We start from the raw sequence: 26,237 nt of genomic DNA on the forward strand, positions 1-26,237 counted from the left end.
CAAGCATTGCATGTCCTGCACTGACGTGGGAAAGTACGATGAGAAGTGGGATTTGTCAGTGAGAATGAAACAGGGGACCAGGAAGCACCTCTTAAAGTGAGGTAACTCGGAACGGTTCCGATACTCGAGATGTGGCCTAACCAGAGCGTTATGAAGCTCCACTATCACTGTTCAACAGACAACTTTCAATGGGAAGGTAGAGGTAGGTGAGTGAGTGAGGCCGCTAGAAGAAAAACAAACCTGATTAGGCCAGTTACACGTTCCAATACATTGACAACTGGGATTACTGTCAGATTACAATAAAGTCAGACAACCTGCTGTGCAGTATCTTTATTTATATTTAATGTTTTTAAAAAAGCCATTTCAAATTGTATAAAATGTTTACATTTTGCAATAATTAAAAAGGGTAAACCAGTAAGAGACTATATTGAAACATTGATCTTGCATTTGAAACTAGTTCAGCTCCCACATGGTTCCTGAGTAACTGTAGAACTGATGGGAGCACGTTTAATACAGAGCCCAGCATCCATTCAAGGCCTTTGGTGCGAATATTCTTGCTTAATTCACTTTGGTCTTGCATTGTTCATTGTGTTCCCTGCTTTCAGGAAGCTTTGATGAATCATTGTTGAGCCTTAGATCACAAATGTACGCACAGGAGAAAAGGGCAGGTGGGGGCTATTGCCGTCACTGGCATGTGTCATGGAAATGAACAGATGTATCTGGTCCTGAGCACTGATGTGGGTCCATTTCAATATCTATCGGAAGAGCTCCCATTCCCACAGGAATCTCCTCAAAAATAATGAATGCTTGGAAACCAAGACAACACAATGTGTAAGCAGTAGTTTCACATAGTTGATCTAAATGTTTGGTCTTGTGTTCAGTGAAGGATTTGAAAACTCATTTTGGAAGAAGCCAGGGTTTCATTAGGCACAGACTTGTATCTCAAACATTGAGGTGAATCATTCCCTTACTAATCAATGCACTGTTCAGGAGGGAGCATTGGTTTGCGATACTGGATTCTGCAGTGAGTTTCACAGGATTAATCTCTGTTCCAGATGATCATGCCATTGGTTCCATCTTCCTATTTTAATATCATGTAGTATCCACCCAGGCTGTCCACTGTAAGGAAAACAGAGGGCAGGGCACTGAGCATCAAAGTAAGGAAGCCATGTTGCAGCTCAATAAAACTTTGGTTCGGCTGCACTTGGGAGTTTTGTGTCCATTTCTGGTCCTCTCATGACAGGATGGATGTGGACTCTTTGGAAATGGGACAGAAGAGATATATCAGGATATTACCTGAAAAAGTTGGATAAACTTGGATTATATTTTCTGGAGGGTCAGGGACTGAGGGGCGACCTGATAGAAGTTTATAATATGGCAAGGATAGATAGGGTAGATAGTCAGAATCTTTTTTTCCTAGTGTAAAAATCTCAAATACCAGAGGTGAGAGAGGAAAGGTTTAAATTATTCTTTGGAATGATAGGTGCTTGGAACAGGCTGCCAAGACTAGTAGTAAATGCAGATACAATAGCACTGTTCAAAAGGCTTCTTGGGTAGACACATAAGTGGGCAAAGAATAGAGGGATATCTATCATGTGAAAGCAGGAGAGTTTTGGGTTAACATGGGTGTCATGTTTTCTGTAGACATCAGCCAAAGAGCCTGTTCTACTGTTCTATGTTCTAAAGGCACTTATCAAGTCAGAATTCAACTCAAATGAGACCATGCATCCACTGCAGACTGAGTAGTCCTGGGTTGCTTTGGACATGAGAAGGTTGTAAATGACACTGGACAATGAATATTTTGCTTCCTGAAAACTTTTGGGTTTATTTTATAGAATTGGGTCTGCTGATCACAAAAATCACCTTAAAATTTTGGGTGGCATGGTTAGTGAAACAGAATTTCAGCGATCAGGTCTGGGGTTCATATCCTGTGCTGTCTGTAAGGAGTTTGTACATTCTCTGTGTGTCTATGTGGTTTTCTCCAGGGGCTCCGGTTTCCACCCACTCTTCAAAACATACTGGGGGTTGTGGGTTAATTGGGTGTAATTGGGCAGCATGGGTTCCAAGGCCAAAATGGCCTCTTACCATGCTCGATGTCTAATTTTAAAAAAAAAATTAATATCCAACTAACACCTTTTGTCTGTTCGTCTGTACTCCTCCTCCTCTCATTCTTCCCCCTTTCTTCCCCTCTGACCTTTTTTTCACTCATGCCTTGAAGAATTAAAAAAACAATTTAAAATTTCACCTACCATTTTCTTAGGTACAACCTAATTTTGTGATTTTTTTTTTCTATCCTATTTTCAATGATGCTTCAAGGGTAAAAGTGTACATGAAATGCATCAAGTCATTGATAATTCATTTTCTACGTTTCCACTTGGACTTCTTCCCTGCTGATTCTGGTGCAGTCAGCGAAGGACAGGGTGAAAGGTTTCACCAAACATTGCAACCATGAAAAAGCGGTATCAGGGCAACTGGAACCCATCAATGCTGGCTGACTATTGTTGGACTCTGACAAGAAAGGCATCAGATGCTGAGTACAAGCAAAAATCAGCACCAAAATATTTTTAGGTCAGTTTAACTAATGCAATGTGTCAGCGTCATTATGCTATTAAACATGCTAAATTAAATAAAAGTTCATTTAATGTTTCTCCAACTTCCTACGTGATGTGCAAATCTGAAATTATCTTAGTTTTCAGCTTAAAGTTGTTTATTATCATCCACAATTTTCTTTCAGGGAGCAAATCTTTTGAAAAAAATTGTTGTCCAGTGTGATTGGTTTTCCCTCCCTTGCATGTCCCTCTCACCCACCCAGTGGTAACCAAAATAATAATCCATTAATTTAATCATTAGACTATTGTAAACCTTCAGGCAACCCATTGTGGTTATTGTAGCATGGAGCCCTGTTTGGATTCTCTGCCTCTCTCCAACGTGGACCTTGGAACATTTACCTTTCAGTGAGTTAATTATGAAACTGGATTCATCTGGAAGGTTTTGAATCATCTGTAAAACAAGTAAAACATGAGAAAATTACCTGGGTTCTCTCTTTCCCAGGACACTAGAGGTGCTCTGTGGTTAGCACTGGATTACTTAAGGTAGTATGTGAATGGGGGGGGGGGGGGGGAATGGTTGAGATCCACCACCCTAATCACTTTAGACCAACCATTCACACCCCACCACCACCACCACATTTAAGTAGAAGCCTTGTTTTCTTAACACTTACGTAAGTTGGATAAATATGTGGATGGGAGAAGTCTGGAGGGTTATGGAATGAGTGCCAGTCATTGGGACTGGCAGAATGATGTTTTAGCACAGACTAGAAGGGCCAAATGGCTTGTTTTCTGTGCTGCAGTGTTCTTTGGTTCTATGGCTGCTTTAGATAATGTGAACAGGCACAATAGAATGCCGTCACCTGCAGTCTCCCCTTAACGTGAATCTGTGTTCCTTTATCGTGGCAGGGTCTCTATCATTGGTAACCCCCTACTTAAGACCCTGTTCTGCAGAGAAAGCAGTGATTCAAGGTGACATCTTGCGTAATTTAATTATTTTTCATATTATGTATGTATTCGATAGGTGAGAAGTACAGAAACATCCAAAATTTAACTGTTTCACATAAACTTCCAGCAGATTCCCAAGGGTGCCATAGCTAAAATAAAAGGTTGAGAATGGGAGGTTAGCTCAGAAGGTTCAGACACTAGGTATCCATGGAGAGGTTGTAAACTGGATTAGAAATTGGTTGAATGGGAGAGGAGTAGGGGATGATTGCTTCTCAGACTGGAGGCCTGTGATTAGTGATGTCCCTCAGGGATCTGTGTTGGGCCCATTGTTGTTTGTTGTCTATATCAATGATCTGAATGATAAATGTGGTAAATTGAATCAGCAAGTTTGCAGATGACACTAAGACTGGAGGCGTCGTGGACAGCGAGGAAGGCCTTCAAAGGTTCAGAGGGATCTTGTCCAGCTGGAAAAATGGGCCAGAAAATGGCAGATGGAATTTAATGCAGACAAGTGTGAGGTGTTGCATTTTGGAAGGACAAATCAAGGTAGGACATGCATGGTAAATGATAGGGCACTGAGGAATGTGGAGGAACAGAGGGATCTGGGAATATAGATATATAATTCTCTGAAAGTGGCATCACAGGTAGACAGGATTTTAAAGAAAGCTTTTGGCATCTTGGCCTTCATAAATCAAAGTATTGAGTACAGGAGTTGGGATATTATGCTGAAGTTTGTGTAAGACATTGGTGAGGCCAAATTTGGAGTATTGTGTGCATTTCTGGTCACCAAATCACAGGAAGGATATTAGTAAGACTGAAAGAATGCAGAGAAGATTTACTAGGATGTTGTTGGGTCTTCAGGAGCTGAGTTACAGGGAAAGATTAAACCGGTTTGGACTTCATTGGATTGTAGAAGAATGAGGGGAAATTTGATAGAGGTTTACAAAATTATGAGAGGTATTGGCAGTATCAATGCAAGTAGGCTGTTTTCACTGAGATTAGGAGAGATAAATATGAGAGGACATGGCTTTAGGGTGAAGGGAAAGGTTTGGGGGATCTTCACTCAGAGTGGTAGGAGTGTGGAACAAGCTGTCATCTGTCATGGTAACTGTGAGCTCACTTAAGTTTTAAGATAAGAATAAGTTCGATAGGTCTGGAGGGGTATGGAATGGACTAGAGGAATGATGCTTCGACATGGACTGAACGGTGTGTTTTCTGTGGTTGCTTTAGATAAGGAGTAGGCCCCAGAGGATGCAGTCACCAGCTGTCTCCGTTTCTTTATCGTGGCAGGGTCTCTATCATTGGTAACCCCCTACTTAGCACCCTGTTCTGTGGAGAAAGCAGTGGTTCAAGGTGACATCTCATGCCACCTCCAGGGACACTTAAGGGATAACAATAAATGCTGACTGGGCCAATTTGCCCATATCCTGAAATAAATTCAAAACCAGATCTTTGCAAACATAGAGGAATCATTGATCTCCTATGGGATCCACAGCTTTGGTGTGCAGACAGTTTCCAGGTACATGTTGTTCACTGTTCAGCAAGTTCAAGTTTGTTGTCTCATGTACCCAAGATAGAGATTGTTTTGTGAGCAGTCCAGTTGGACATCTCGTACCTAGTAGAGCAAGTAAGACGTGGTCCAAAGGTGCAGAATATCTCACCTGGTCCCCGACCAGGATGTGAATCCCAGCAACTCCTCGCCGATAGATCTGTAGGATCTGGTTTGGTGAGATGCTGAACAGTGCCGCCAGCTTGTTGGTTAGTTCGGCTTTTGTTAAATCCTCCAAGTAGATTTCTTTGTATACTGCCAGGAGGGAGGTTACAGTGAGTGAAAGCATCAGACAAATGTCACCAAGCCAATTGGCATGAATGTCAAAATGGATTAGAGGCAAGTTTCTTCCATTTTAAGAGGAAAGATGACAAGTTTCAGGTTTCTCCTCACAAAAAAAGTTTACAGAGTTTATCAGCAAAGAAACGAACTAGAACTATTTACTTCATTGATGCCTGCCATGATTCTATAAACTTTTTTTTAGGTACTCCCTTCTACCTCCTACTGTCAAAGGAAAGAAGTCCCAGTTTATCCAGCTTCTAGCAATTCAAACCCACCAGTCCCAAAATCTTTTCTGCATCGTTCCCAGCTTAAGGATATCTTTCCTGAAGGTGGGTGACCAGAACTGTGTGAAACACAAGTCTGCAGATGCTGTGATTGTGGTAAAACACACACAGAAATGCTGGTCTCATAGCATCCCAAGGAGGGAAAGATATATCACTGACGTTTTGGGTCTGAGCTATTCTTCAAGGAAACAGAACTGAGCATGGCTCTCTCAGTGTGGTCTTGATGTCCCTGCTTCTGTACTCAATACCTTGACCGACGAAGGAAAGTACACCAAGTGCTTTCTTTACCACCTTGACTACCTGTGTCCCCACTTTCATAGAACTATACCCGTGCCCCCATGCTTCAACGTTCTTCATAACTGACCTAACAGAAATCGTATCCACGTAAATTTGTTGATCTGTAAGTAAATGATGAGAAATTAATTCCTTTATTACTATGAGCCTTTTGGTAATGGTGAACTTCATGGAATTATGGGAATGCTGATGTGTTCCAACTTTTCCATGCTTTTTTTATATATACACATACATATACGCACACACACACACACACACACACCACACTATCCCTCTCAAGCCTCAACAGTGGAACAGGCAGACAAATTGACTGTACTTCAGCCTCATTGGGTATGAAGGCTGCAGCAAATCCATCAGCTTCAATCGTCATTGGAACTAGTTGATTGATTTGAGAAGTATTGTGTGCTTCTTGGAGTGCAACATTAAGTACACATCAAACAAATACATGCACAGGCGTCTTCGCTCGGTGGAAAATGGAACAAAGACCATCATCCTCAACCACGATCCCTCTCAATTTGGGAATGTGATGCAGTCATTTGAGCCAGAACCAGCGTTCAAATAAACTCACGTTAAACACTGCTTCCATTTCCACAGATGCTGCCTGACCTGCCTTGTGTTTCTGGAATGTCCTGTTCTTTATATATCAGGTACATTTTAGCGGTGCAAGGTCACCCATCAGATGCCAAACCCCTCTCTTTGCTTGCATATCCCACACCTTGGCCTCACACTTGGGAGCTCCCTACACACATAGCCCAGATGCCTGTCACTGTGGTGAGGTAGGGGACAGACCAGCAGGTATACATCCAGGGTGTAGCTGGGGCGCCCATTTTTTTGGCTGACATTTGACACCTGGATGCCATTCCTGCTCGTGTTCTTGTTCAACGGGTGCCCCAAATGCCTGTGTTGGATCCCTGTAACAATAGCCAGGAGGAATCAAGATGAAAAGTTAGCCAATTCAGTATTTTTAAATAAAGGTTCCCACAGCCCCCACCCCATGAGGTGTTTTTCTGTTAATGGGAGTTGTGAAACAAAATATATGCAATGTTTCCTACCATGATCTGATCAATGGCGGTCTACTTACAAACTGCAAGTTTGCATCCATAGACTGCGATTATGTGACGAGTGGCGTGCCTCAAGGATCGGTGCTAGGTCCCCTGTTGTTCATAATTTATGTTAATGATTTGGGTGTTGGGCTGGTTAACTGGGTAAATCAATAAGCAGACCATACAAAAGTAGGGGGAGTGGTGGATAGCGAGGAGATTTTCAGGGATTACAGAGGGATTTGGTTTGTCTGGAAAATTGGGCTGAAGGATGGCAGATGGAATTTAATGTAGAAAAGTGTAAGGTGCTTCATTTTGGGGAAAAAAAAATCAAAATAGGAAATATGTAGTAAAGGGGAGGACATTGGGGAATGCACAAGAACAAAGAGATCTTAGAGTTATGGTGCAGCGTTCCTTGAAGGTGGATTCCCATGTTGACAGTGTGGTTAAGAAGACATTTGGTATGTTAGACTTCATAAATCATAACAGAGAATAGGAACTGGGAAGTGATACTGCGACTGTTTAAGGTGTTGGTGAGGCCAAGTTTGGAGTATTGTGTTCAGTTCTGGTCTCCAAATTATAGGAAGGAATTATAGGTGGAGAGGGTGCAGAGAAGATTTACAAGGATGTTGCCTGGCTTTAAAACCTAGAGTACAGAGAAAGATTGAAGAAGTTAGGACTTTATTCATTGGAAAGTAGACGGTTGAGAGGGGATTTGATAGAGGTGTTTAAAATTATGAAGGAAATAGATACACTAGATGGAAGTAGACTTCCCGCTGAGAGTAGGGGAGGTTGAAATGAGAGGACACAAGTTGAGGGTAAGGGGGCAAAATTTTAGGAGAAACATTAGAGGTTGCTTCTCCACTCAGAGAGTGGGGGCTGATTGGAATAATCTTCCGGAGGAAATAGTTGAGGCAGAGTCAATTCTTTCATTTAAGAGGAGGCTGGATATATTCATGGATAAGAGGGGGTTTGGAGGGCTATGGGCAGAGAATAGGCGGGGGGATCTAGCGGAGTTGTTTGAGTGAACTGGCATGGACTTGAAGGGCCGAGATGGCCTGTTTCCATGCCATAAACTGTTATATGGTTAAGAAAGTCTGCAGATGTGGGGTCCAGTGCAGCATGCATAATGTGCTGGAGAAACTCAGCAGGTTGTGCTGCATCTATAGGAAGTAAAGGGTAACCCACATTTCAGGCTTTTGCTTCCTGTGGATGCTACGTGACCTGCTGAGTTTCTCCAGCACATTGGTGTGCTGCACTCTGGCAGATTTTCCAACTTGTTTGTGTAATCCTCCGTCAACTGTTAAGCAAGTTAAAATTTAACTGACCATAAGAAGATAAGAAACAGGAGCAGGAGTCGTCCATCCGGGCCATCGAGCCTGCTCCGCCATTCAATGAGATCACGGCTGATCTGATGATCGGCTTGTCTCCAATGACCTGCCTTTTCCCCACATCCCTTAATTCCCCTCCTATGTAAAAATCTATCCAACCTCGTCTTAAATTTACTGAAGTCACCGCCACTGCTTCAATGGGAAGCAAATTCCACAGATTTGCCATCCTCTGGGAAAAGCAATTCTTCCTCATCTCCATCTTAAATCTACTATCCTGGATCTTGTGGCTATGTCCCCTAGTTCTGGTCTCCCCCCACCAATGGGAACAACTTATTGATGCCTTTCATAATGTATGTTTCTATAAGATTTCCTCTCATCCCAGCGAGTACAGTCCCAGATGACTCAGTCTCTCACAGCTGATCCCTAACCCTTTACCAAACTCAACAGCAACGGGAGGGAGAGCGGTTTCCCACTCCACCCTGTGCAGGGAATGGCTTCCTGAATGGTCAGACTCCAAATTTATTCCAGTTGATTTTCATGGAGGATGAAATGCCTTTTTAACTTCTTTAGGGCCTTAAGTTTTCAGCTCAAAAATGCACAATAAATGCTCCCTGCAAGAATAACTTGGAATATGTTTTCCACTGGTAAAATGTCATGATGATAAATGCCAACCACACAGAATTTACACTGAGCCATTTCGCTTTTGGAATTGTGCACACACACCTGGTCAATAGTGTACGAGAGCTAACTTGGTAAACCGATGATGAGACTTTGAATGTGTGCATATTGTTATTGCCAAGTTTAATTTAGTTGCATGTTATAAGCTGAAATTTAGTGGCCCAAGATACTGGAATTTGTTAAACTGCCCTGAAAACTTTCCCCAAAATAAAAACCGGTAAATTCAAGGCTTTAGTATATTCCACTCCAATATGATGTTCAGGGGAAGCCTAATCTGTGCCTGATTCAACTTTTTTAGCCCTTGTATTATTCAGCTACTGAATCAGGATGTCCTTGCAGTGAGCCCCTGTACCAGCATTAAAAGCAGTGTCCTATACATAGTCTAACCAAGAGCTTTGTGCCATGAGGAAATTCTTTCTCTTTCTATATTCCAGCATCCCTGATACCAAGACTAAAATTCCACTCAATTTCTCCAACCTGTTGAGGACTACAATTTCTTTGGGTCTGGGATCCTTGGTTTAGATTTACAAAAGATTGACAGGGCAATGATTCAGAAAATATTACAGAGCCAAGAACAAGAAATAAAAGCAGGAGCTGAAATTCTGATGAAGGGGCTCAGATCCGAAAGACGAGACTGCAGAAGCTTGAGAATCTGAACTAAAAGCCAACTGCTGGAGGAATTTGACGTCTTTTTAAATTTTAATTTTTTTAAAAAAATGTAGACATACAACACTGTAACAGGCCATTTCAGACCATGAGCCCATGCCGCCCAATTACATCTAATTGTTCTACAACCCCCAGTACATTGCCATCGGTGGGAAGAAACTGGAGCCCCCCCCCCCCACCCCAGGAAAACCCATTCAGACAGTGGGAGAACATACAAATTCCTTAAAGGATTCAAACCCTGATCCCGATCGCCAGCACTGTAAAGGTGTGGCACTAACCTCTCTGCCAAATGTGCCAGGTTGAGCAGCATCTGTTCCCCATCTCCCCTCCCCCCACCTTCCACCCCTTGTTCCTCCATGCAGATGCTACTTGACTTGATTCCCTCCAGGAGATAGTTTTTTTTTGTTGCTCCCTGCAACAGTGGCTGTTTCCCTTTCCAAAAGCTGCTGAAATTGCTCAAGTTCAGAGTTCAATTTTATTTTAAGGGCACATACATAGCGTCACATACAACCCTGGGATCCTTTCTTTCTTTCCCAATTCTGAGATAGTTTTCCTTGCTGCCTCTGTGCTCGAGATGTGGCCACCACGACTTGTCCCTGGTAGATTGTCCCCTCCATCAGTATCAAAAACAACATACTTATTGTTGAGGGGAACAGCCGCAGGTGTTTTCTGCACTGTCTGCCTATTCCCCTTCCCTAACAGTCACACAGATACCTGCCTCCTGACCTTTGTGGGGGGGGGGGGGGGGGGGAGGGTGACTGTCTCCCTGAAGCTCCTCTCTATCTCTACCTCTGTCTCCTGAATCTACTAACTCAGTCTCCCAGGATCTGCAGGTGTAGACATCAAGGACAATTGTGCTGTCCCAAATTTCCCACCTGCTGCACTCAGAGCATTCCACTGCCCAACTGCTGTCTCCATCAACACTTCCTAATTTAGATACAAGCATCTTACCTTGCTGGGAACAAGCTCGCCCTCAGCCTCTTCTCACCAAAGCCTCTGAGTCCCACTCCTACCCTGAGCCACTCACACACTGGCTGTTCCTCTTGACCTACCCCTCTTTTTATTTGTCACTGCCCCTTATGTTTATTACTCCCACCAATCACTTCTGTTTAACCCTTGCCCTCCACTCCCTTTTAAAATGCATACACCTCAAGCTGGTTCCCAACACTCACAGCCCTCCTGAGTCACTCACTCCTCTTCCCGCAACAGTCCTGAGATAACATTTCTTTATTTGCTTACATGTGTACATTGAGTCATTTTTTTGCACTACCAATAAGTGGAAATTCTCCATCGCCCGCAGGAAAAAGGAATCTCAGGGTTATATGTGATGTCATGTACGTTCTCTGACAATAAATCTGAAATCTTGCTGATTTCTCCTGAATTGAGTGTCTTCAATCCCTGGGAATCTGAGGCAAACCTGGAGTGGGAAGCTTGCAATCCTTGCCGCCCCCCCCCCACCCCAACACAGCCTGCCAGCACTCACCGACCATTCAGCTTTGCTCAAAAACCCATAGTAGTGTAACTACCTACCGCACACAGAAGTGTTGGGAGAGTCCTGGGAATTCTCCTGCTCTTTCCCCTGCTGTGGCTCCTGGCACATGTAAACGGTGAGGCGAGGTCGAATGGACCTGTGGGCACAAGCAGCAGGGTTCTGGGATTTATTTTCTGACAACATCGCCGGCAGCTCCCTCAACTATTGAAGGATGTCCCTCGGTCTTTCATTCCAACCTCACTGTCAGAAGTTAAAGACCCAGAGACTGGAGAGCTACCGCTCACAAATAGAACCTTGGCCTGATTCGTCTCTGCAGACAAAGTTGTCTACTTCGATCATCCCATTTGGCCCAAATCCTTCTAAATCTTTCCTATCCATGTCAAAATCAGAATCAGAATTTATTGGCGTGAACATGTCATGAAATTCGTTATTTTGCAGTAGAATTACTGCGCAGATATTGTCCATTAAGAAATCTGATGGCAGAGGGAAGGAGCTGTCCTTGTGTCTCGATGATAGCAGAGTGAAGAGGGCCTGGCCTGGTTGATGAGGATTCTTGAGGATAGAAGCTGCTTTCTTAAAACACAACCTCTTGTAGATGTCCTCGATGAAGATGGCCATGGTGGTGCTGACTGAATTCATAGCTAGTTTTTTTTCTTGTCCTGTCCACTGGCACCTCCATGCCTGACAGTATTGCAACCAGTCAGAGTGCTCTCCACGGTGCACCTGAAAAAAAAAATTGCAAGCGTCTTCGGTGACATACCAAATCACCTCGAACTCCTCATTGACGAGCCTTCTTCCTGATTGTGTCGACATGGAGGCCTCAGGACTGATCCTCAGAGATGTTGACGCCCAGAAACTTGAAGTTCTTGACCCTCTCCACTGCTGGATCCTCGATGAGGACTGGTTCGTGTTCTCCTGAGTTCTCCCTCCTGAAGTCCACTATCAGGTCCTTGCTAACGTCGAGTGCAAGGTTGTTTGTTGTGGCACCACTCTTCCAGCCGATCTATTTTTCTGCTGTACACTTCCTCATTGCCGTCTGCGGTTCTGCTGCCAACTGTGGTGTCATCAGCAAATTTGCAAATGGCATTTGAACAGTGTCTGGCCCTCTGGGTGGAAAAGGTGCCCCTCAGATACCTTTTAAATCTCACCTTAAATCTTTACCTTCGAGTTAAACTCACTGGGAAAACCAAACCTCTGTGAAGTCCCCCTCGGCCATCTGTACTCCAGGGAAAGGGGTTCATAATCTAAGCTAACACTCGTATACATTGGAATTGCTCTGTCAGTTTCCACTTTTTAGAATCCAATATTAAATCAAAATATTTCTTCCCTCAGGATAGGTTTTCTTCCCCGTCGTCTTGATTCATTAAGCCTTTACACAGCAGTACGGCTGGTCGTGAACACAATGCTGTTAAACGCGAAGTCTGCAGATGCTGGTGTAGTACTTCAATGTGCTGGAGAAACTCAGCAGGTCACGCAGCTACAGAAAGTTGAAGGCAGTCAGCATTTCAGGCCTGACCCCTGATGTATCATCAATAATCACAAAAGGCGGATGTGAAACAATCAGGTTTGTATTAACTAACCTCATTGACTCATCGAAGCAAAGAGAATGGGGAACATGCAAGGGGCTATGGGTAAAATCGGTCTTGGGACAACAGTGGTTTACCACGACCCCTTTGTCGGGAATCTGTAAAAATGGGAAGATGACTGGATAAAAAGGTGCAAAGGGGATGTGAGAGGAGGACAGGCTAACAGGTGAAAGGTGGAAACAGGTGTGAGGGTGATGGGGGAAGAAGACAGAGGGCTGTGAAGTGGAGCTCTCTGATAGGAGAAGGAAAGGAAGAGGTGGGAAGCTGAAGGAGACAGAGAGGTGGGGAAATAGAGTGACCAGGGGAGGGGGTATTGTAGAGGACAATGCTGATTGGGATCTTTTGTCCATATTACTGCTGTAAGTCATCCATTAAACTCCAGAGAGTTGTTAACTCCGCCTGCAGCCTCACAGGTACCAGTCTTCACTCCATTGAGGACTCTTACAAGAGGCAGCATCTTCAGAAAGCAGCCTATATCCTCAAAGTCCCCCATCCAGGCCACACCCTCTTTATGCTGCTACCACCTGAACACAAGCACCCAGCGGCACAAGGATAGCTTCTTCCCCTCCGCCACCAGATTCCTGAATGAACAACGAACCATCGACACGACCTCACTGACCTTTTATTTTTCTTGCTCTATCTTGTAAGGTGGTTAATATTAATGTTTGCACTGTGATGCTGTCACAAAAACAGAATTTGATGACTTGTTCTGGTTCAGGAAGACTTGTTCTGGTTCAGGAAGCAGCACACTTAATGCAGAGTTGAAACATTCTGCAGTCTTGCAATCACATTGCTGTTTTATGATTTTGTGCCATCTCCAAGGTTAAATTTCTGCTTGGAATCTACTCGTCATTATGTGACATCTTCATTAAATTAAAGAGCATGTTTTGCCTCTTTCACCCCATTGCCGAAACAGCAGAGTTAACTGTGGGCCAACACAGTGGTGTTGGCCAGCTGAACTGCCCCAGAGACCAGAGTTCATCCCTAATCCACAGCGTGGACTGAGCAGACAGCGCACATCATTCTCCCTAATCACCTCCAACGTCCCAAGGATGCACAGGCTTATAGCTTGAAGAGCCAGTGTAAAATTATCCCTCGTGTAGGTGGGTTACAGAAGTTGGAGAGAATGTGTTCAAGTAAAAAAAAATAGTGGCAAAATGCTCTGTGAGTGGGCGTGCATGTGATGGGACAAATGGTCTGATTTTTTTTTAATGGTTTAAAATGACAGGCAACATGCTCAATTGAACATCAAACCACACCTGGTTTGAGGGTTCAAAATCAGATGGGAAATGGAAACAGGATTCTGTATTTCAATCTAAACAACAATAAAACTAATTGCTTCAAAGCAAATGATCAGCGACTCCGAGTTGGGAAAGGATATGGGGAGATATCAGGGGAGAGGGGCTGAGTGGGAGAATGGATCAGCTCATGATGGAATGGTGGGGCAGACTCGATGGCCTGAATGGCCTAGTACTGCTCCAATCTTACTATGGGGCAAAAGCAGCTGCAGCAATGAATGAGCATTGCCACCAGGTGGCAGCCTATACCCAAATTCTCAACCATTCGCTCACTTGAGCATTGGAAATGAATAACCATTATTCCTTTTGTATCTGGATAATATCTGATAACCGCGCAAGCCTGCTTTAGCTCTTCAAGTGTTTAAGGAACTCGCTGTAAATATCAAGACATTCAGAAACCTGGAATAGTCAGTGAACACTTTCTGCAAAGTGTCTCTCCCAGGTAACCAAGGTCGATTTTTTTTTTTTGTAAAACAATAAACAGACTGCATTCTTTTCTTCCTCCTGTTTGTGGGATCTCACTGTGCACACTTTAACGGAATTTGCCACAGCAGTGTCTATATTTCAAAGGGATGAACTGCTTTCACTCTAAGGGCCGTATCCAACCCCCTGTGGAATGTAACTGACAAACTGGCCTCAACAACTTTCTGCGGTGGCGAGATCCACAATTCTAAATAAAGAAGCTTCTCCTCATCTCAGTCCAACAGGATTTCCCCCTTATCCCTTGACGGTGCCCTCTAGTTCTGGACGTGGTTGGCACAGTTAGCGCAACAGTGTTGCAGCGCAGCAAACCAGGTTCGAATCTGGTGCTGTCTGTAAGGAGTTTATACATTTTCCCCATTTCCACATGGGTTTCCTCCGGGTGCTCTGGTTTTCTCCCACCCTTCAAAACGTACAAAGGTTGTAGGTTTATTGGATGTAATTCAGTTGCATGGGCTCGTCAACCGGAAGGGCCTGTTAGCATGCTGCACATAATATATATAATTTTTCCTGCCGGCCCTTCCAGAATTTTGTGTCTCAATGAGATCCCTTCTCATCCAGTCTTCTGACGTCAGTGTTGCCATCTCAGAGCTCTGTCTGGTGAAGAGAGTCCAGATGTGAGCTGCCCCACCCATATCTGGGACACCTTGTGGACTCTGCACCATTTTGACAATATCCCTGTCCCCCACCACCTCACCTTTAAAGCATCTGCGGTCTCTCCTGTTCATCCAGATTCCCCTAGAATGCATTGCAGTGAAGTGATCCCCACTGCCCTCACGCGTTTCAGGTTGTCACCACGGTCTGCGAATACTTGATGTCATACTGGATTGGATTATTTACCTATCTAATATTTACTGTCCCTAATGCTTGTCTCCACCGCCTGGGAAACACCTCTGCATCCATGCTCAGGGACTAGTTTGGAAGGCGTAGAACAGGTGGTATGGTGGAGCGGGGTGTTGATTTGTCGAACTGTGGAGGGGTTGGGGTTTCAGTGGCTGTCTGTGTTTTATCAACTCAATAGTTGCTGCTTTACCTCAGTCTCAACGCATTGTAGAGCCTGATCCCATCGGCTGGGCCGCAGATCTGAATGATGTCATCTCTTGAGAGCTTCAGCAGATCAGCACCTGTGGGTTCAATGTCAAAGACAAAGTTTCAATCCTGACCTTGGGCACTCTGCGTGGAGTTTGCATGTTCCACCCTGCTCCTGACTTCCTCCCACAACTCAAAGATGTGCGGGCTAGGAGGTTGATTGACAGCTCTAGGTTGCCTCTGACTGGTCAATTCTGGGGGGATGGGAAGGGTGTCATGGAAGTGTGTGGGATTACAGACTTTGAGATAGATACATACAGGGAATACAGGAATGTGGATCAAGTAGCAGAGTTTAATTTGGGACTGCATTCAGCACAGACACAGGACCTGTTCCTGATCCGGACTACAGTATGATCTTTGAGATAAAAATGGAATTAATATAGGGTAAGATCATCGATGGATTCAAAGGGCTATTTTGGTGATTACTCTCTCATTCACCCTTCATCTTCAATTGGACACAGGCTTTTCCTCCTGAGATCAAGATTCTCGAGAACCGTCCCCCACCCCTTGTTGAAACTGTTGTCTTTGAGACGTGACATTAGATTATCTCTTCTTCAGTTGGCTCCCAAGGCACGAGTTACCCCTGAGTCCTCCAGTCAATGAATAATACTGTGTGTTGTGAAGTTTCAGTCAGATGCTTGAGAATAAATTCATTCATTCAGGTGCCTTGCCGTTTGGCGTGAGCGATCTTGTCTCTCCAACAGTCACGATCTCTGACCCTCCGAATTGTAGTTGTTTCCTCCCCTCTTCACCTTCGATGAAGGCTCCGTCTTTGAGCTGAGACCATAGTCGATATTGAGTTCACGATTGTACAAGGGAAAAATACTGACGAGGTTTCCTGTTGCCTCCTTCAGTTGCAGTGTCCGTACTGGACGGATAACCCTGCCTATTGATCCACAGATTCATCTGCCCAGCATTTCTTAGTTTTACAACCATAAATTCTAATTTGTAGAACCTGCTTGTAAAAACCATCCACCAACTGCAATCCATGGCTCCACATGACCCTGATTGGGAGGCTAAACAGGACTACACCTCGCCCAAGGGTGACCTGTAGGCTATTGGACAGAAGGAGCACCTTACACCTCCTTTAGCTGAGCGGCCCGCCCCAAAACCCAACCCCTGTCTTCTCCTCCAAAAAGGTCTGACAGCTCCACTGTGGAGAGTAGGAAGGGTGCACTCATCTTCCTGCTGACAACATTTGTCTCTCCGACAGCCAGAATGAACTGCCTGGCTTTATTTCATCCCTGAACCTGAATCTCTCTCCGGAGGTCAGAAGTTTTCCGCGTCTTCAAAGCGAGTTCTGTGAGATCCTCTCTCACTGCCTCCCCCTTCTCTCCCTGTTGCTCTCAGGGAGAGCCTCTGTTAGCCTCTGCTTCTCCCCTGCCCCTTCCCTCCTCCCCTCCCCTCCCCCACCATTTTTTAAAATCTGGCACCTGCCTGTTTTTACTTAGTCCTGGCGAAGGGGCCCAGGCTGGAAACTTCCTGTGACCCGTTGAGTTTCCCCAGCACGTTTGTGTACTGCACTGGGCTCCAGTGCCTGCAGACTGTTTAACTCTTCCTGCTGGATCTATTCAGCGGAAACCAGGACATTTAGAACTAAAAAAAAGGAAGTCTGAAAAAAGACCCAGGTTCTTCCCAAAGTTGGCGTCTGTGTTGACTGGAAGATTAATGTTTAATTTCCCTTTGTCATGGCATTGTGAAACTTTCTCTTGTTATTTTCAACACCTCATTCTCATTATCCGTCCTTTTTTTTTCTTACAGTGCGCAGCAGGGAAGTTGGGATTTTCTGCAAACGTGGTTTGTTTTATTTTCACTGACATTTCAACGCCTGCCATTACCCTCCTTACCCTCATTACCTGTTCCTTACCCTCGTATGGTAGGTGTGGGTGCAACGTTTGAAATGACCCACTCTCTCAATTCTCAGCTCCTCTACCCTCCCACCTACATCCACCCGTGACCTGCTGGCCTGTAGTCCTGCTCCTCCCTCCTCTCCTCTCTCCTCCGCACCTGCCTGCTTTTTCCTCATACCCTGATGAAGGGCCCAGGCCCGAAACCTTGGTCACCCATTGCTTCCTGCAGATGCTGCATGACCTGCTGAGTTTCTCTAGCGCTTCTCTGCGTTGCTTTTGAAATTCTAAGATGCCTTTCAGACAAAAGCAAGTTGGGTGGGCAGGGAGATGAGGGAAAGGGTCAGAGGTTGGAGGCACCCAGTGACCTACTCCTATTCTCTTGACTTCCTGTCGGGGAGACCTCAGGCAGTCCAGATTGGTAACACCATCTTCAAGACCATCACACTGAGCACAGGGGCCCCCAGAGCTATGAGCTTAGTCCACTGCTGTTCATTCTGCTGACCCACAACTGTGTAGCTAAAGACAGCTTGAACCACATCATCCAGTTCACTGACAACACGACCGTGGTGGGCCTGATCAGTAAGAATGAGGAGGCAGTGTACAGAGATGAGGTGCAGTCGCTAACGGACTGGTGCAGAGCAAACAACCTGTAACTGAAAGTCAAAAAAAAAAGAGATTGGTGTTAACTTCAAGAGGGTCTGGGGGGAACCACATTCCGCTGGCCATTGACAGCTCCACCGTTGAGGTCATCAAGAGTATCAAGTTCTTCGGAGTGCACCTGGCAGAGAATGTCACCTGGTTCCTTAACACCAGCTCCATAGCCAAGAAAGTCCAGCAGCGCCTCTACTTCCTGCGAAGGCTGAGGAAAATTCATTCCCACCCCCTCCATCCTCACTACATGCTACAGAGGATGTATCGAGAGCCAGCGCCTGTTTCCCTCAGGGTAGGATCAGCAAACACCAGAGGACATGTGTACAAATTGAAGGGAGGGAAGTTTAGGGGAGACGTCAGGGATAAGTTTTTCACATGGAGAGTTGTGGGTGCCTGGAATGCCTTGCCAGGGAAGGTGGTGGAGACTGAAACATTGGGAGCATTTAAGAGATTCTTAGATACATGGATGGAAGGAAAATAGAGGGTTACGAGGGAGGGAGGGTTTAGTACTTTTTACTTTTTTTGGCAGCAATATTTGGTCGCCACAACTTTGAGGGCCAAAGTGCTTGTATTGTGCTGTAGTGTTCAATGTTACACCAGGTGAAAAGAAAACAAGGCCTTTACTTAAATTTGATGTGGCCCCCGTCGAGATTGGCTGGCTTAGAGAATCAAGGGCTTGGCAGGATTTGAGGACCTGAAGGAAGTAAAAAACGGCCAACAGACGGAATGAGGCATGTTGGGGAACTTGACAGCTGATGGCTCCCAATAACCTGCTGATCAACATCACCGAGTTCTCAAGGTGTTGCTGCAGAGACAGTGAACCGTCACGTTGTCATCTTCCAGAGTTCTTTCCATTCTGGGATCGTTCCTCTCGATTAGAGGTAATGAATATGAGCCTGCCGTTTAAGAAAGACGGAGGGTGAAGGCAGAGGTTGATCAGTATGGATGGTTAAGGCTGTGGGTTAAAGGCAGGAGAATGAGGTTGAGGAGAAACACATCAGCCATGATTTGAACAGCAGAGCAGACTTGATGGGCTGAATGGCCTGATTTTACTCCTATGTCTTCCAGTCTTACAATGAAACCTCTCTGAGGTTTGAACATCTGGACCCCTGTCTCACCCCAGAATAGGAGGAGACTTGTTTGTCTGTCCTGGGAGTCTTTCTGCCTGCAGATCCTGCGGTTGCCATTCAGAGAGGAAGCCACTATGTGGTGCCTGCCAACGGTAGCATTGGTGATCTCATTGGAGTGGATCGAAAGGTTTAGTGTGATACCTTGGGTGATCCTCACGAGCAGTTCTGCAGCACTCTTCACTCTCACCTGACCTGTGCCCCACGATTTTGTTTTGAATCTTGGAATTTCTGTTGAGAAAAGTTCCCCTTTCTCCTGCTGCCTCAGCACCTTCCAACTCAGTCCATCCAGCCCCTGTAGCTTCCAATGCCCACCTGTCTCATTCCTTCATTTCCTGTTTGTTTTGCTTTGCATCTCCTCTGGTGGCTCTTGGTTCTCATTATCCCCGCCTGACTGGTTGCCTCTCTGTCAGCCGGTGCTGCATTGCGGGAGAGGTGGAACATTCTGACCCTGCTTTGTTTGATTTGCAGTGATAGAGTGACGTTCTGATATCCGCTGCCTTCAGCTGCCTGCCGCAAATTTTTGCAAAGCCCATCCACCTTTATCAGTGAGCCAGATGCGAGCTCATCACATTGTCCTCCTGTCAATTAAACCTGAGCCGCAAGCAACAATAATATCACCTTGGGCACCAGTGAGACTCCAGTCATTCTGATGTGGTAACGTCACCCAGTTTTGTAGGTTTGTTTAATCTCCTATACTTTAGCAATGCATTGGGTGGGTACAGTACAAGTAAGGGGCATTGCAGCTTGGGGTTATGGAGCGGTAAACTCGTACAGAAAGAATGCTGGATCTTCAGCCTAATGCGTTTGCTTTGATCCTTGAGCATTATCCAGGTCACTCTCCCTGCATCCTCCTCAACTCTCCCTTGGATTCCACTGCCTGCCTTCACACTTGGCCTAGTTTACAGTGAACTGGCCAGCCTACAGCACCTAGCGTTCCAAGGTGGTCTCCCCTCCAAGTACTGACCAGGCCTGTGCCTGCTTAGCTTCTGAGATCAGACAATCCCAGGCATATTTCAGGCTATTAGGTGCTGGAAAATAAAGAGTCACCATGAGCATTGCCTGGCACTCCTAACCATAGGAGAAAGAGAAGGAAAGTTCCTTCAGAGAGTCAATGCTTCTCATCTTCTTGTGCACCTCTATCAGGTCACCCCTCATCCTCTGTCGCTCCAAGGAGAAAAGGCCAGATTCACGCGACCTATCCTCATGAGGCCTGCTCTCCAATCCAGTCAACATCCTTGTAAATCTCCTCTGCACCCTCTCTACAGCATCCACACGAGGTGACTAGAACTGAACTCAATATTCCAAGCGGGGTCTCACCAGGGTCTTGTATAGCTACAGACATATATATTAGTGTAATTAAAATCTCCCAAAGAACTTCAGCATTATGAACTCAGAAAATGAATAATGATCAGAAGATGAATCAACAGTACGATCTAATGTTGAGGCATCCCACATTTACTGGTTGGATTAATGTTATGAACTCCCTGGTGGAACTCGAAGTTCTTGGAACCTCGGTCACTTTCTTTCTGGATCTTAATCCCAATTGTATCTGACCACCTCGCTCTCACGCCCGAACGCACCTTGAACCCTTTGGTGAAAACCATTTAGGAATTTACCTGAGAAATTGGCAAACAGTTTACAGAAGGTGGTGAATCGGTGGAAATGAAGCCACTGTTGTGTTTCCTGGATTGTTAATGTTGGAGAAAGGTGCTGCAGAGAAATAACAGAAGTTACCACCATGGGGATTTTAAATGCATTCTACTCTTGGTTAGGGTTATTGGAAGAAATATATCATCTGACCTGGCCACGTATTCACTGGTCCCTCCATGTCATTTGATCTAAATACCCAGACTCCAACGGCACTGCGGGAACCAGATGGACTCCAACGAATCAAGAAGATGGGTCACCACCATCATCTCAAGAGAGTTATGGATTTCTACCACATGTAAACAGGCCCTTCAGCCCAACTTATCCATGCTGACCAAGCTAGTCCCATTTGCCCCAATCCATGTACCTAAGTGTCTTTTAACATTACTACTTTTCCTGTTTCTGCTACTTCCTCTAGCAGTTCGATCCACATACCCTCCACCCTATGTGTGAAGAGGGTTCCCCTCAGCTCCCTTTAAACTCAATCCCTTCTCACCTTAAACCTGTGCCCTCTATTCTGGATCTCCTACTCCGGGAAGAAGGTTATGCTTATTTGCCTTCTCTATGCTGCCCCTTATGATTTTATAAACTTCTGTAAGGTCTCCCTTCAGCTTCCTGTGCTCCAGGGAGAGAAGTCGCACCCTATTCATCCCACCAATCCCACCATCGGTTAGGGCGGCACAGTTAGCACAATGGTATTACAGCACGAGCAACATGGGTTTGAATCTGGTGCTGTCTGTAAGGAGTTTACACGTTCTCTCCATGTCTTCATGGGTTTCCTCTGGGTGCTTCAGGTTCCTCCCACCCTCCAAAACCTACAGAATATTAGGTTAATTGGGCAGCTTGGGTTTAAATGGGCAGAATTGGCTTCTCAATCGAAAAATAATAACATTTTTTAAAAAAACATTGATTTTTTTCTGCACCCTTTCCAGCTGAAGATATCCTTGCTATAGCTGGGTGACTAAACCTACACACAATATATTGGTCTCACCAATGTCTTGTGGAGGTGATATGATGTTCCTGATCCTGTACTGCTGTGCCCTGATGCCAAATGACGCCTTCACCACCCTGTCAGCTCTTTCATGGAATTATGTGCCCATACCTCGTTTCTTTGTTCTACCACACTCCCCAGGGCCCGACTAATCACTGTGCCAGACCTGTCCTGGATTAAACCATCAAAGTGCAATATCTTGCTCTTTTCCAAGTTTCAGTCCATCTGTCATTCCTTGGGCCACTTTCTCATTTCATCTAGATCCTTTTGTAATCTCTGGTAACCTTTCTCGCTGCCTGCTCTATCGCCAGTCTTTGTGTTATCTACAAGGCATCTGTTTCTCAATTGGTCACAGGCAATAAATGCAATGTCCAAGAATTAATCAAAAAATAAAGCCTCCTGGAATGACTCATTCTATTTAGGTATTATTTGATGGATGCATCAATTCACATTTGCTATGGCTGGATTCATTGCAGCGAAGTGACTGCACTGGTCGCTGGAATGAAATCCCACCAAGGCCAGTTGCATTCCACACTAAATTCCACAAATCTGTGAGTTTACAGCAGTTAAGTGACCATGAACGTCGATGTTTGGCCACTGAAAGTTCAGCATCTTTGCTACGGACCACCTGCTGGTGAATGGGATTCGTATAAATGGCTACTTGATGATCAGCATGAACTCGATGGGCCAAAAGGCCTGATACTGTGGTGTATTGCTCTGCAGACCCACAGAAAAGGAACTGCAGTTCCTTATAAGACCCAGCCTGTTGGTGACTCCTGCTTATTATGCTTGTTCTTTCAAGAAAAACGACTTTACGTAGGTTTAGCACTTTATTTTTCCTTGACCTGCTTCAACTGACTTCCAACAACAACCCCCCATCATATGTCACTTCCGGATTCTGCCTCACTGTGCGCACTGCATGCTGGGAAATGTAGTTCTTATTTACACACATAATAGCGCATCTTTCCTCTTTAAAATAAAACAGAAACACAAACACAGAACTATGCTGACATAGCAAAAGTATCTACATTCCGTGGCCAGTCTCTTTCCACCAGTTGCATCAGATGACATCTGGCTTCACAAAGTCATTCAAGTTCATTCAGGGCATTCGCAAAATTCAGATGAAATTCAGAAACCCAGGTTTATCCTGGTCGTCTTTTTCCTGTTTATCAGCAAGTTCACAAACAGCCACCAGTAGCTGTTGATTTTACTGTTGCAGTTCCCCAACATTACGATAGGTCACCAGATGCTGAGATAGCTCTTCCGAGGAACGGCTTATGTCAGCAGAACTAACTTCATCCTCATGTAAAGTAGATTTTCTTGCTCATCTTCTAGTTCCATCAAAAGTTTCCTATTCTTCTGACACTTTCATTTTGTATCTCTGATTCTCCCTGTTGAGTAATTAAGCTTACTCGTCTCATCCTCAGTGCATTTTTGTCAACAGCAAATTTTCTTCATGGCGTCTTCGAATTTAGCTGAGAGATTTGCCACCGAGTTTTGCACACGTTCATGTTCTTCACACTGGCACTTCAGGATCAGCTTTCATCTCCACTTCTTCCACAAGTTCATCCAAATATTTATTCAATCTCCTATTTTCCTGTTTAGCCAAATAGTAATTGATCTTGGGCTTCAAAATATCCATTTACAGAACTCTGTGAGCTTCATTCCAGGCTTCACAATCTTGGCCACAGATACAGCAGTGGATGACATAGCTGCCAATTCCATTTCTGATAGTGTGACGGCTCCTTTAAGCTGTGTAGTTGAAAGAAGATGGTTTGCATTTTCCAATTCTTTATCATGAAGAGACTCTTCAAGTTGTTTTCTTAAGAGTTCAGATTCTTTTCCTGGCCACTGCTAAAACGAGCTTAATGAATTTTAATTGATATTTTGGCAGCCTCATTTTAGGCCTCACATCTTCTAAATCTCCTAATAAAAATAATTCAGGTGACTGAGGGTATCGAATTCCAGTAATTTGTTTTACAGAAGATGACCCAAATCTTCCCAGAAAGGCCTCACTTTAGGGCATGACCAGGTTGATGCAAGGAAATACCTATTTCTTGACCACATCGAAAGCATTAATCTGATAGTTACGATTTCAATTTATGCAACCTTTGTGGAGTTGTTTTGCACCAGCTGATCCCTTACATTAATCATGTTAATCATGTTGTCCTGACATAAGTCGAACCAGCAAAATGGATCCATTTCTATACCCAAATTTGATTCCCACCTTTGTCTTAATTTATCAAGCCCTTGTTTAGGGGTTCCCACCTGAAGTAAGTAAAGAAGGAATATATTTTTTAAATAAATGGTTTTGTCTTCCCCTTATGAACCAGAGTCTCTATTTTTCTACACTGCAGTAAGGCTAGCGCTGGACCTAATTTGTCACTTAACTAAGATCTTAACGAAGATAGCAGGAAAAAGATATGTTTAAAACATATTTATTCCTAATTTTATCAAATGTCATAAATTGTCCCTGCTCATAACCATCCTCAATGCACTTGACCCCTCCCTGGGACCAAGTGTTCAGGATTTTATTATCAATTGTTAATGGAATTAACATAATTTGAGCCAGGGCTGTTCTAGGTAAAAGACCCCCCCCCCCCCCACCATCCACAATTTGACCATTAATTTTATTCCATATTGTAATTATATGCTTTATTTGGGGGGGGGGGGCAGATTATTTAGAATTCCATTTATATATAAGGAAATGTATAGCAGTTACTTGGAAATCTGATTCCCAATTAGGTTTAGCCCACTGGAAGAGAGAAATGCATCATTGTATTCTGCTGGAGAAGATCACCTAGAACCTCAGAAACAGGTAGGATGCATTTTCAAGAACACAGAATTCATACCAAAGGTACATTGGGGTAAATCTTCAATGATATCTCCCCCCCCCCCCCCCCCCCCACTGCAGTATTTGCAACGCCGAGGACCCTAAATCAGTCAGGTTATTTGTCCCTTGATGAGAGCTTGGTCTATCCAAGGTGAAGCCAATCTCTTTTTTTCTTATTCTTTCCCTTTTCTTACTTTTTTTCTTGTTTTCTGGCGGGGAAGGTGGGGGGGTGGTGGTGATGGGACAGTTCCTCTTATTTTGTTCTTCTTTCTCTCTCTATTCTCTTGTTCTCCCTTTGGTTCAACACAGACATTGAATTTTTGTAGTATTATTGTAATTTTTCTTTATAATCATTAAATCCCATGTTGACTCTCCTTTCTTTAATATCGACATGAGGATCGATATTTATATTAATGTTATTGATATTGATTTTTTTGGATTATTCTTTGTTTTGACTGCATGTTGATTGAAAATTCTCAAAATAAAATATTCCAAAAAAAGTTCACATTCTTGTATCAATATATTCTTATCCTCTAATGCAGCTATTCTTCTTTTCAGATGCAGCTGAAGTTGCTCATTAGAGTCAAGCTGAGTCTCTAATTGTGTCAAACGTTCTTCTGCGTTGCCAGGCCCCTCTTCAGCCTTTGTCAGAGCTGCAGTTCGCTGGGTGAGTTCAGCTTCTATTTCTGGTAACATTTCTGCTCCTTCATTGTTTGCTGCAGCTTCTGTTCCGCAAGTTCCAGACGTTCCTGTAACTGTCTATTTTTGTCTTTCTAGTCGGCGTAAGAAGCCATCCTCATTTGCCAACTCGTTTTCCAGCTTGTCATTCATGTCATGTAATGAGGTTGATTCTCTCTGTACATTAAGGTATCGCTTCTCCAATGTCATTTGTTATCCTTTCTTCCATGAGAGTTGAGTGCTTATCCTTGGTCTGTGAAGCCATTACGAGAACTCTTTCACCAGGTCGAGCTCTTCACATGCACACAGACCTAATACTGGTTCTACTCTCCTTTCTACAATCAGTAGTTGTGCCTTTAGATGCTGCCCTTTGTGTTTGAAGACCACCAGACAGCCCCCTTTTTACTGGAACATTCTCTCCAGTGTAGCCTGTCACATAATTTCACAGGATAAATCTTGCTCTTTACGGTGAGGGTCTTGTAATTGTCCACAGATTCACTTGGGGTGTAGTGTCGAGCTTAAATGGAATTACTGTCTCATTCACAGTCACTGAAACAATCCATTCAGTTTTACAGTTTGTAGTGAATCCACAAAGAATTCCTCCATTTCTCCATTCCTGTGTACACCTTTCTTTTGCTATCCCCTGCTTTGCAGCACTTTGCAAAATTCTTCTTCTTCCTATATTTACACCAGGACTTTCCATAGACAGGACACATCTTTGGAATATGCCTACCTCCATATCTGCTGCATTTGTTGTTTGAGGTTACCACTTTACTTTGTTGTTGTTGCTTTGGGAAACTCCTGGTGCTCTCTCCTCTGTTTTCATCACATGCACTGTTGTGTCTATTCTGCACAGCTCCTTAACTTGTGCTCATGTGCTTTCCGCTGTCCTAA

At 44.3% G+C, this 26,237-nt stretch overlaps 1 protein-coding gene across 4 annotated transcripts in view; it reads right to left on the reverse strand.

The window, feature by feature from the left end:
- Positions 1–320: 320 nt before the first annotated feature.
- The window catches only part of LOC138747568 (transcription factor CP2-like), a 66,649-nt gene continuing 40,732 nt past the window's right edge, over positions 321–26,237 (reverse strand). For all 4 annotated transcript variants that reach the window (XM_069906901.1, XM_069906904.1, XM_069906902.1 and 1 more), the window contains 6 exons: positions 20,811–20,904; positions 15,508–15,598; positions 11,149–11,246; positions 5,156–5,298; positions 2,949–3,000; positions 321–1,119 (listed from right to left, as the gene is read on the reverse strand). In XM_069906901.1, coding sequence (XP_069763002.1) covers positions 1,082–1,119; positions 2,949–3,000; positions 5,156–5,298; positions 11,149–11,246; positions 15,508–15,598; positions 20,811–20,904 — 516 coding nt within the window. In that variant the 3' untranslated portion in view covers positions 321–1,081. The remainder of the gene's footprint in view (positions 1,120–2,948; positions 3,001–5,155; positions 5,299–11,148; positions 11,247–15,507; positions 15,599–20,810; positions 20,905–26,237) is intronic.

The sequence above is a fragment of the Narcine bancroftii genome, chromosome 12 (assembly GCF_036971445.1).
Source record: "Narcine bancroftii isolate sNarBan1 chromosome 12, sNarBan1.hap1, whole genome shotgun sequence".
NCBI lineage: Eukaryota > Metazoa > Chordata > Chondrichthyes > Torpediniformes > Narcinidae > Narcine > Narcine bancroftii.